The sequence below is a fragment of the Penaeus vannamei genome, chromosome 14, assembly GCF_042767895.1.
Source record: "Penaeus vannamei isolate JL-2024 chromosome 14, ASM4276789v1, whole genome shotgun sequence".
In the NCBI taxonomy this organism is placed as follows: domain Eukaryota; kingdom Metazoa; phylum Arthropoda; class Malacostraca; order Decapoda; family Penaeidae; genus Penaeus; species Penaeus vannamei.
In genome coordinates, this window is record NC_091562.1 from 24,170,777 (window position 1) to 24,183,276 (window position 12,500).

The 12,500-nt window shown below is 39.2% G+C and overlaps 1 protein-coding gene across 1 annotated transcript in view; it reads left to right on the plus strand.

Moving 5' to 3' along the window:
• The window catches only part of LOC113821023 (nucleoprotein TPR), a gene marked incomplete at its 5' end in the record, with an annotated part of 127,021 nt that overhangs the window by 69,240 nt on the left and 45,281 nt on the right, over positions 1-12,500 (plus strand). Inside the window, 12 exon segments of the mRNA XM_070129821.1 lie at positions 779-936; positions 5,268-5,434; positions 6,124-6,342; positions 6,468-6,683; positions 6,869-6,975; positions 7,100-7,169; positions 7,506-7,652; positions 7,791-7,844; positions 8,605-8,733; positions 11,151-11,306; positions 11,529-11,588; positions 12,127-12,266. Coding sequence (XP_069985922.1) covers positions 779-936; positions 5,268-5,434; positions 6,124-6,342; positions 6,468-6,683; positions 6,869-6,975; positions 7,100-7,169; positions 7,506-7,652; positions 7,791-7,844; positions 8,605-8,733; positions 11,151-11,306; positions 11,529-11,588; positions 12,127-12,266 — 1,623 coding nt within the window.

Here is a 12,500-nt window from a genome sequence, read left to right on the forward strand (position 1 = left end):
CCCCATTGATTAAGTTTCACCATTATGAATTTTTGCTATACTGTATGGGTGTGCAAACAATCAGGTGCGATAGCAAAGTGTTAGGTGTATACTGTATGCACTATTTATATATTAATTAAATGTATTTATTCGTATCTACTATGTAAGTGTATATGTATATATAAATTAATGCTATTATTTGTGCAATTCTGTGTATATGTGTGTGCATGTGCATATGTGTGCTGGCATGTGCATATGTTTGTGGGCATGTGCATATGTGTGCGTGCATGTGTATATGTTTGTGTGCATGTGCATATGTGTGCGTGCATGTGCATATGTGTGCGTGCATGTGTGTGTGCGTGCATTTGCGTGCGTGTAAGTGCATGCGTGCGTGCGTGCGTGCGTGTGCGTGTGCGTGTGCGTGCGTGTGTGCGTGCGTACTTGTGTGTGTGTGTGTGTGTGTGTGTGTGTGTGTGTGTGTGTGTGTGTGTGTGTGTGTGTGTGTGTGTGTGTGTGTGTGTGTGCATGCATGCTTGTGTGTGTGTGTGTGTGTGTGTGTGCTGTGCTTGTGTGTGTGTATGTGTGTGTGCGTGCGTATGTGTGCGTGCATGTGTATGTGTGTGTGTGTGCATGTGTATGTGGGTGTGTGTGCGTTTATGCGTGCGTGTGTGTTTGTGTGTTTGTGTTTCTTTCTATCATCCCCCCCCCCCCCCCATCTAGAGAACTAATACTTTTCTGTTATCTCAATTTTTTTCATGGTGGGTGCATGATTCAGATGATCTTTTTTCTGTTATCATAGGCTTGCTGGAGAAGTACAAGATAAGTATGAGAGGGAGGTGATGTTACATGGTGCCGATTTGAAGGCTTTAGCTGCGTTGAAGGAAAAGCAAGCTGAGTACAATGCAGAACTTCAGCAAATCACCATGGCGAAGCTGAAGGCAGAAGAAGCTGTCAGAGGTAGGGCTCACAGATTAGAGGGATTTTCTTTTCCCTTTGTCTGACTTCTATGAAGCTGAAATTGAAATGCTTAATCCATTTCCTCCTTCTCGATATCATGGTAATCACAGGACTTCAGTGAGCAGTAATTGATAAAAAAAAGTTTATTATCAGTGTTAAATTAAGTAATGAATGTTTGAAGAATAAATTTTACCATTTCACCTAAAACCTCTCTGAATCTGGGTGATCTGACCATCACATCTTGAAATTTTTTTGGCTAAGGGCCAGGTGAAGTGAACATGAAGTCTTCAAAAAATTTGGCTGAGGGCTGGGATGGGATGATGGGAATGTGCTGTCACAAGAATCTTTTCTGAAGGTTAGGGTGATGGAAATGACTCCCCACAAGTGGACAAAGCTCTTGGTTGATGATTAGACTGAGTGTGCATATAGGAAGGGGCTCTTGCATTGTTTCCATTGGTAAATGTATGTAGAATATACCATTTGTAAACCATGACCGCAAGACCACCAGTTCCAAGGAGTACAATATTTTTATACTCAGGATCCTGTATGTACCCACCAGACTGGTGATGCAGGTTGTATTACAGAAAATTGAATATTACATAAATAAAAGATTTTGCATATCATTAATATTACTTACAATTATAGGCTACATAGAGAGATGATTTGGAGCTTGTTCAAGGAAAACATTCTATTACCATTGTAATACAGCATAACAAATGACAAAAAAAAAAAAAAAATGCTGATGCAGAATAAGAGATAACATTCCAAAGGGACCGCAAGGAGTCATAACACTGCCCATGAATGTTTGTATGCGCCAGGCCTACACGAAGGTCACGAATCAAGTAAGGCTTAATGCCTGGGTTTTGGGCATAGCACCCAGATCCAAAGGTTTAAGGGGAGCGTCCCTGAAAAATCGCCAATTTTCGATTTTTGCTTAAAGATAGAAAACGGTCTTACAGATTTTCATGAATTGTGGTAGGATGAAAGAGTACTTCATTATCTATCTTTTGACCAATTTTTAAAAATTTTGGCAAAAGGGAATTTAAGCGCTATTAAAAAATTGATTTTTGATAGATAGGTCACTTCGGTACCTACCAAGTCTCACAATTATCATTCATTTTCTATGTGCTTTCTGTTGAGAAAACCTCTTGGTCATACAAAGAGAAAAACAAATTTGAATTTGGAAATTCCGTTTAGTTTCCGAATTATCGCATGCAATATAATCGGCAATTTTTTATTTTTTTTTTTTAATCGGGGTTTTAAAAATTTGTTAAAAATTAAAAATTTTGATTTTACAAAATCCCATTCGTTATTCTCTGCACATTCAAACGTTCTTTCTTGGGGGAAAAGCTCCATGATATCGGACACAAACTGTGTAGTGTGGTAGGTACCAAAGTTTAAAAAAATGAATAAGCAAATAAATGACCTTGAAAATGTTTAGAAAATTTTTGTTCATTTTCTATATTTTTTTTTGTCTTATTATAGTATGTGCCTATAGACCAAAAGGAAGCCCAGACATTGTTCTTTCTTTTGTTTTTTATTTCATTCAGATCGGATAAGTGATTAATGAACAGCATAAAAAAATGTAAAACAGTATGACGTAAAAATCCCCAACCGACGCCGCCATGCAGCCTACTAAATGCTGTGGCTAGCCCTGCGATCACGCGCACGCAAGTTTGAACTTGTTCGCCTGCCTTCAGCTGTCCTCTACGCTTCACCTCATACTCTCACAAACAGGTGCGCACACGCGCGTGCACATATGTGTATTGTTATATGAAGAGTAGAGGACCACTGGAAGCATGGCCAACAAGTTGTGACATGTGCGCGTGCGCACATATACGCACACAAGTGCGTATATATAGACCAAAAGGAAGCCCAGACATTGCTCTTTCTTTTGTATTTATTTCATTCAGATCGGATAAGTGATTAATGAACAGCATAAAAAAATGTAAAACAATATGATGAAAAAATCCCCAACCGACGCTGCCATGTGGCCTACTAAATGCTGTGGCTAGCCCTGCGATCACGCTCACGCATGTCACAACTTGTTGGCCGTGCTTCCAGTGGTCCTCTACTCTTCATATCACACTCCAACTAATAGCGCACGCGGGCGCACGCACATGCACGGGCGCGGATATACACACATGCGCGCGCACTCATTCATTCAAACGCGTGTGCTCGTGCACTCATACTCAAGTGAGCAATCATAGTCGCACACACACAAGAACACACATACAGAAGTGCACATACACACATACACACATGTGCACATGTGTGCTGTATGATTACCTCGGCACATGTCTGAACTCGCACTCCTGTCTTCAGCTGTCATTCATATTCTACATCACCCTCCAGCAAATACGTGCAAGCGTGCATGCGCGTAAACACAAACACACGTGTACACATGTACACACTAACATGTACTCACACTTATACACATGTCGAAATAAACAATTGATTTTAGTTGAATGACCTTGAAAGTGTCTATAAAGTTGTCATTCATTTTCCATAGTTTTCATTCGATTATATTTTGCGCATATAGTCCAAAAGGAAGCCCAGACGTTGCTCTTTCTAATGGTCTTTATTTCATTTAGATCGGATAAAGGGTTAGTGAGCAGCATCAAAAAATGTAAAATGGAGTGGCGATGATGGCATCCCTCCGTGACGCCATGCGGCCCTTTAAATGCTATGGTTAGCCCTGCGATCACGCGCTCGCAAGTTTGAACTTGTTCGCCTGCCTTCAGCCGTCCTCTACGCTTCACCTCATACTCTAACAAACAGGCACGCACACATGTGAATTGTCACAATCGTGCGCGCACATACGCATGCAAGTGTGCACACGCGCTCATAAATATACATACACATAAGGGCACACATCTATACCCAAAAGTGCACGTGGGCGTACTCTCATACACTTTTGTACGAGCTCACACACAAAGATATACACACGCTCGTGTGCGTGCCTGCACGTAATTGCAGATTTGATATGAAGACTTGGTAATCGATTGCTAAACAATATTATACAACCCTGAGGTTTCAATGCAGTACATGTTTTGCATGTAGGCCTACTCAAACAGTCATGTACACCTAAAGCAGACTAAAAAAAGAAAAAAAAAAAAATCTTTATTTAATCATAAATTATATTGTATCATTCATGAATTGACACAAGGCATAACAATCATTATTTGAACTGATAGCAACATGTAATTACTCTATCATAAGCCGGAGGAATGGTCGGAACGAGTGTAAAGGCCATTTACCTCAAATGAGCGAAAATGTACTTGCACCCCATGTTGCTTATGACCTATTTACACCAAGAAATAGTTCGAGATGGAGTCTAACAATCAAAGGGCAGTTTCCTCAGACATGTAACAATACGTTAGGACCAAAAACAAAATTCAAGTACCCCGACCCCCCTATGGCCAGGGATGGTCCCCTTAATTTATATTGGAAGCTGAAATATGATATTGCCATTGGCATTTAGACTTATTTACAAGAATTCCCATTTAAAGATAGAAAGTAATAGTTATTAACCTATTGGATCAGGGTGCTTTGCTGCCTGCATGTAGTCCAAAATCCTGGCATTAGGCTTACTTGAGTGGCGAATGATATGGGTGTGGCTTGTATACCTGGCTCACATGAACACTCACACGCAGTGTCAAGACTCTTGGCCTTTTGAAGTGTTATTATCTCTTTTTCTACATAAGTGTTTTTTGTTTTGTTTTTTGCCATTTTCCAAGGTTATATTTTTCCTGTAATATGCTGTATCAAAATGTTAATGACTGTGGACAGGAATAGGATCCTGAGCATGAAAATAGTGTACTCCCAGGAGTCAGCGCTCTTCCAATCATGGCTCACAGATGGTACATTCCACACTCATTTACCAGTGGAAGCAATGTAAGAATCACTTCTCAAATGCATACTGGGTCTAAGCACTATCCAAAAGTATTGTGCATTTGTGGCTGGCCATTCCAGTTACCCTGGACTTTAGGTGAAATTATCATGATGGCATGTTCTTCTTACCCCAGTCCTCAACCAAAATTTTCCATGATAGCATGTTAGCATCATCTGGCTCCAAGTCAAATTTTTTCATGATCCAAGGGGCTAATATTGAATCACACCAATTATTTCACTTTAAGATTAAGTTGCAGTTTTTATAATTTTCTGCTTATATTTTCATTTTTCTTGTATGTATATAGTATGGAAAAACATGAAAGTATTTGATTCAGTGATGAATTCAGAGAATCTTAATTTTTTTTTGTCTAATTAGTCATCTGAATATGCCTAATGCTTGCTATCATAACAATCTAATTACTCCTTGACCTTAACAGACACCCGATTAGGATTTGAGGAGAGAGAAAATCTGCTTCGTCGTGAAAACAAAGACCTGCTAATGAGGAGCCATGAGCTTGAGGAACAGAACAAGGCTCTTCTTGATCAGTTTACCCAGCTGTCTGACAAGATGGCTGCATTGCAGACTAAGCTGTCTGTGCCTGGGGTGAGTTAATCACGTGTGAATGGTAACCAATAGAATTATTAACCCACTGTACATAGATGGCATGTTCTGATGCCATTGGTGTGCTGGACTGAGTCAAATATGGCACTGTATTATGATGCTCCCCACATCGTCATCTCCTTGGGATGAGCTTGTCTTTCTCAGATATTATTAGCATCATCTGTTTGGTGCTAGTTTTAGTTACAGGCACAGAAAGCAAAGAAATTTTTAAATTTTTAAAGCATTTGCTTGTAATTGGTGTCACTTTTAGATACTGGCACCTGAATAGAAGCAAAGCCTTCAATTTCTTTCAAGCATTTGCTTATAAACTCTTATCTATAAACAATTTAGTCTGGAGTTCTTAAAATATTGAATAATGTGAGTTTGGTCAAATGGGAATATTCTGTATATTGATTAATGTGATACTGCTGTATTTCTTACTTTGCTTCAAATCCAGAAACTTTTACAAGCAATCTTAGTTCACATCTTTGTGGTATAGCTTGGCTTTCATTCATATTGAGAATTAGAGAAAATGATATTTAGCATTATGAAAATGAAAAGAACAAGGGGAAAATTCAGTTTTATGAAGAAAATGATTTTTTTCATATTCACAAGGGTTCAGTCATTTATTATTGGTTATTTTAGAATGGCATTATTTCTCTAATATTTATTCTAACTTTACTCTATTTCAGGCTGATAATCCCAATGCCTCCTTCACTGAGGATGAGGCTAGATCCTCAGATCAATTACGAGAAGTCATCAAATACCTTCGAAGGGAGCGAGATGTAGCTGCTGGAAAGTGTGAGGTTGCTTTGGCTGAGGTACAGAGACTGACTGCACAAAAGAAAATCCTGGAGTCACAGATAGAACAAGCTACAAAGAACTTGTCAGAAGAAAGAGAAAAGAGCCAAGTATGTGATTTAGAGGTGGCTTTAGACTTAAAAGATTATCTTCTTGTTCACTAATCTAATAGATTGATGTTTTGCCCTTACAAACTCTGTGAGAACTGGTTTTATTCACTTACTCCTCTCTCCAGGCCTCACTAGATAGTGCTGGACGATATGGTGAACTTCTTAGGAAGGTCCACACAATGGATGCTCTGGCTGACAGTAACCGACTCCTTCGTGAAGAGAAAGAAGGGATGCAAAACACCATCACTGAATTCAAGGCAAAATATGAATCTTTGGAAAAGCAGATTGAACCGCTACAGGAGAAACAAAGGCTTTCTGACAATAAGATTGAGTCTTTGATGGTTAGTAAAGAAATCATTGTTAGGTATTATTATTATAATTGTAATTGTTATATTGTTGTTTATATTATTATAATTATTGTTATTGTTGATGTTGTTATTGTTTTTGTCATTTTCATTTTTTTTTTTTTATCTGTTTATTATATACTGAATATTTGAACTCTTGATGGTTTACCTTCCATATGTAGCTGGAAAAGAGGAGCATTGAAAATGAGAAGGACCTTTACAAGAAGAGAACACAAGAGTTAGTGGAGAAACTTAACCGTGCCAAACCTGAGGACTTTATTAAACTTCAGTGAGTAGATGCTGAGAGCTTTGAAGATTTCTCTGTTATGTGACTTATTTCATGCATAAGTAAAGATGCAGGTTCAGAATTGTGGGAACCGTTCAATAAATTTTCTAATTGAGTTATATTACAGGCAGGAAGTGGTTGAACAGCAGAAGACCTTACAGAGCAAGGAGGCGGAAGTGTCAAGATTAAAGAACCAGGTATGTTTTGATAATGTGGCATCATAATGCCAGATTGAATGGAATAAGCTTGAACACTATCATATGGTTGTTATTGTAGTTACTAAAGCTAATAGTCATATGCTTGGGAAGAGGATAAACAGAAATTATTTGTTTATGATCTGTCCAGGATTCAAATTGAGCTTTTGTCTACCAGTATTTATGATGCTAGTGTACAGCTTTTTCAAGATGAAATTTCGATTATTTACTTAAAAGCATTTTTTGAAATAACATCTCCCTTAATTTTTCTTTGTATTACATTTAATTTTGTTGATATGCTGTCAGAAAATGTTCATATATATATTCTTGATTCCTCAGCTGGCTCAGTTGTCCAAGAACCAGCAGATGATTGTGAACCAGAAGAATCAATTCCAGCAGCAGCTGAATATTGTGCGAACAGAGCTTCACAAGACCACAGAAGAATTCAAAAGGCTTACAATGGAGAAAAACCGCATGCAGGCTCAGGTTAGTTTCTGCTAGATTATGAGCTACAACTTTAAAATGATTACAAATCTTGTGACTTGATTATGGCCAAATGATACCAGTGGTGTGTGTATTATGTATGGATATATTTTACTCTGTTGACAATAATTTTTTGTTTAGAATGGTGAAGAGTTCAAGAGGGTAAACATTGAAAAGGCTCGCCTTCAGCAACAGGTAAGAAATGCCCGTTTCTTTTCTGTCATTAAGTGTATGCCCTTAGTAAACAATTATTTAGGTTCATGTGATAGTTTTATATGTAGATAGAATCAAATATAATCCCTAATTAACATCAGAGAAATTGTGACAAACCCTAAGTAAGCTATTTGAAATGTACTTTAGGCTCATATATTCATAATTTTTCACAATAAATCTAGATTACATCCAAGGTTAATGCTGCAGTTAACTGAGTGAGAGCTGTGAGAATGAACATAAATATAAAAATCCTAGAATATGCTGTTACGCTTATGCCCCTATTACGCTTTGAAGGAAATGTACTTGGCACCTGATGTTCATAAGGGATCTTGTCCATGAATGTTAAAGAATGCAAATTACCTTGAGTTTTACCCTGGCAAATGGTTCCCTTGATAGATGAAATTAAAGTGTTTACAATTATATTGGCCATTATTGATAATAACAAGAAAAGATCACTCATGCATTATATATTATTTAAATTTTTTGTAACCTCAAAAACTGGCTTCCTATTAAGAAGTGTCCATTTCCTTGTGAGGTTTTAAATAGCTAAGTGGCTTTCTCAAATTGAAATATTTTTAACATAAAGAATGAAAGTTTTTGAGTATAATGCACAATCATTTTATGATATATATGCAAACACATTTCTTAAAGCCATATTGTTAGGTTTAATTTTCTTTCCACAAATACCAGCCATTCTAGTATTATAGCATAAAGATACGATAATGGATAATGACTCTTACAGCTAGTGGCAACTCAAGAACGTGTGCGCAGTTTGGAAACATCTTCACAACATGCACAAACTACTCATCAGCAGGAGATGAGCAAGGCTCAGGAACAGCGCAATAGGGAGCAACAACAGGAGAGGCAACAGGTTCAGTGAATATACACATACACAGAGGAATGAATGCCCATTCATACACATGCACATAAGCAAGATTCGTATTGAATAAATTATTTACAGTGTGCACAGAAACATTCACATACTAACCCCCATCCCTCTCTCTTTGTCTTTCTTTTTTGCTTCTCTCTCTCTCTTTGTCTTTGTCTCTTTTTTCTTTCTTTTTTCTTTCTTTCTCTTTCTTTCTATCTAATATTTTTCTTTATTTTTTCCTTCTTTTTCTTTGATTGTTTCTTTCTCTTTTTCTCTCTCTCTTTGTCTTTCTCTCTCTGTCTTACTCTTTCTCAATTTCTTTTCCTCTTTTTCTCCCTAATTGTCTCTCTCTCCAAATTTTCTTTATCTCTCTAATTCTCTTTCTCTCTCTCTAATTGTCTTTCTCTTTCTCTAATTGTCTGTCTCTCCAAATTTTCTTTCTCTCGCTAATTCTCTTTCTCTCTCTCTAATTTTCTCTTTCTCGCTCTCTAAATTTCTCTTTTTCGCTCTTTAAATTTCTCTTTCTCGCTCTTTAAATTTCTCTCTCTCTCTTTAAATTTCTCTCTCTCTTTAATTCTCTCTCTCTCTTTAGTTCTCTCTCTCTCTTTAATTCTCTCTCTCTCTTTAATTCTCTCTCTCTCTTTTTAAATCTCTCTCTCTCTTTAATTCTCTCTCTCTCTTTAATTCTCTCTCTCTTTAATACTCTCTCTCTCTTTAATTCTCTCTCTCTCTTTAATTCTCTCTCTCTCTCTCTTTTTCTCTTTCTCTCTTTCTCTCTTTCTCTCTTTCTCTCTCTTTCTCTCTCTTTCTCTCTCTTTCTTTCTCTGTCTCTTCACTCTCACCCTCATCCTCATCCTCACCCTCACCCTGACCTTCACCTCTCTCTCTGTCTCACGCTCTCTCTCTGTCTCGCGCTCTCTCTCTGTCTCGTGCTCTCTCTCTGTCTCGTGCTCTCTCTCTGTCTCGTGCTCTCTCTCTGTCTCGCGCTCTCTCTCTGTCTCGCGCTCTCTCTCTGTCTCGCGCTCTCTCTCTGTCTCGCGCTCTCTCTCTGTCTCGCGCTCTCTCTCTGTCTCACGCTCTCGCTCTCGCTCTCGCTCTTTCTCTCTCTCTCTCTCTCTCTCTCTCTCTCTCTCTCTCTATCTCTCTCTCTCTCTCTCTCTCTCTCTCTCTTTCTTTCTCTCTCTCTCTCTCTCTCTCTCTCTCTCTCTCTCTCTCTCTCTCTCTCTCTCTCTCTCTCTTTCTCTTTTTCTCTTTTTCTCTCTCTTTCTTTCTCTGTCTCTTCACTCTCTCCCTCACCCTCCCCCTCACCCTGACTTGCTCCTCTCACTCTCGCACTCACACTATCACTCTCACTTCCACCCTCACTCTCACTCTCACTCTCACTCACTCACACATTTATTCATTCACTCCCTCTCCCTCTCTCTTGCCCTCTCCCTCTCCCTTTCCCTCTCCCTCTCCCTCTCCCTCTCCCTCTCCCTCTCCTTTTCCCTCTCCCTTTCGCTTTCCCTTTCCCTTTCCCTCTCTCTTGCCCTCTCACTCTCACTCTCACTCTCACTCTCTCACTCGCTCTCGCTCTCGCTCTCGCTCTCGCTCTCGCTCTCGCTCTCGCTCTCGCTCTCGCTCTCGCTCTCGCTCTCGCTCTCGCTCTCGCTCTCGCTCTCGCTCTCGCTCTCGCTCTCGCTCTCGCTCTCGCTCTCGCTCTCGCTCTCGCTCTCGCTCTCGCTCTCTCTCTCTCTCTCTCTCTCTCTCTCTCTCTCTCTCTCTCTCTCTCTCTCTCTCTCTCTCTCTCTCTCTCTCTCTCTCTCTCTCTCTCTCTCTCTCTCTCTCTCTCTCTCTCTCTCTCTCTCTCTCTTTCTTTCTCTCTCTCTCTCTCTCTCTTTCTCTCTTTCTCTTTTTCTCTCTCTTTCTTTCTCTGTCTCTTCACTCTCACCCTCACCCTCACCCTCACCCTGACCTTCACCTCTCACTCTCGCACTCACACTATCACTCTCACTTCCACTCTCACTCTCACTCTCACTCTCACTCTCACTTCCACTCTCTCACTCACTCACACATTTATTCATTCACTCCCTCTCCCTCTCTCTTGCCCTCTCCCTCTCCCTTTCCCTCTCCCTCTCCCTCTCCTTTTCCCTCTCCCTTTCGCTTTCCCTTTCCCTTTCCCTCTCTCTTGCCCTCTCACTCTCACTCTCACTCTCCCTCTCCCTCTCCCTCTCCCTCTCCCTCTCCCTCTCCCTCTCCCTCTCCCTCTCCCTCTCCCTCTCCCTCTCCCTCTCCCTCTCCCTCTCCCTCTCCCTCTCCCTCTCCCTTTCCTCCTCCCTCTCTATTTCCACCTTGCTCTATTCTATGTATACAGATGTAAGTAAATAAATTGAAATGTTTGTTTACAACTTTGTAATACAATGTTTGTCTCTTTTTAGATTATGGACCTTAAACAGCGAGAGGATGCTCTCAAAAGTCAACTTGATGCTACCAGAAAGGAAGCTGAAAGCCTTTCTGAGAAAGTCAAAGATGCTGAGACAAAATTAGCTGATGCTCTGAAGAAGGCTGATAATTTTGAGAAACAGGCTCTCCAGGTTAAAGAGCTGAATGAATTTTTTTGTTAATTGATGACAATATACATATTGTTATATTATTGATTATATTTTCATTTTGGACATATTTTTGTTTCAGTTTTGTATTATTGGTTATATTTTTACTTTGACTCTGCTTACCTAGAAGATAAGATATAAAAAGTTATTGATTTCCTGGAATGATGATTAGAATATGTGATTCTGAATTTGGACATTTTGTTTCAGTTGCGTAAGATTGCCACCAAATATAAGAAGGCTGCTGAAGGAGGTTCAGTGACTGCTGCAGTACGTTCAATATATATATAATTTTGCCTATATTTGAAAATAATATCTTTTGTAACATTGTGCTTATATGGAAGGAATGATATATAATAGCTATTATTAATACTGATGAAAAGCATTCTAATGATACCCTTCCAAAATGTCAAACACTGTTTGATGTCATTCGGTCGGTTTGTTAAAATTGTGCAAGGCCCAACCCTGTGAATATTTGTTATACAGACATGCATATACACAGAAATGAACACATATGTCAGTCTCGACATCCATATCTATCAGATAGGTAGATAGATAAATGTATATCTATCAGATAGATGAATATGCATTTATTTCTGTGTATATACTTGTCCTTATATATGAATGTTCATTGGGTCAGACCTAGCACAATTTTAACAAACTGGCCAATTGACTGTAAGTAGTACAAACACACTGCAGGTATACTGTGAGATTTACTTGTGACCTATGTATGTAAATTGAGTATAGTTTGGAAAGCAAGGGATTAGGATTAGAGAATCCAATTCAAATAACAAAATTATTCCAACAGAGTACTACTGGGGATGGTAGTGAAGAACCTGCTAGTGGAGGGACGGTGGTTTCAGCTGAGAAAGTAAAGGAGTATGAAGAAACCATTGCCAGCCTTCGCCAGAAACAGGATAAAGCACAGGAAGATGCTAACAAGCTGCAGTAAGTGTAGTATCTTTTTTATTATCAACATTTTTAACCCCTAGCCGCCGGGTGGCATGTACGTACATGCCATGGCTGTTGTGGACCGAAAGACGGGTGGCATCATGTTATGCCCATTCCTGGGGCACTGGCTCGTCGGACAGACTTTGTTTTTCTCCGATAGTAGCGGCTTCATTTATATGGTAAAGATTTTAGGCAATGGCACCTATAATGAAGGTAAAAAATGAAATAAAA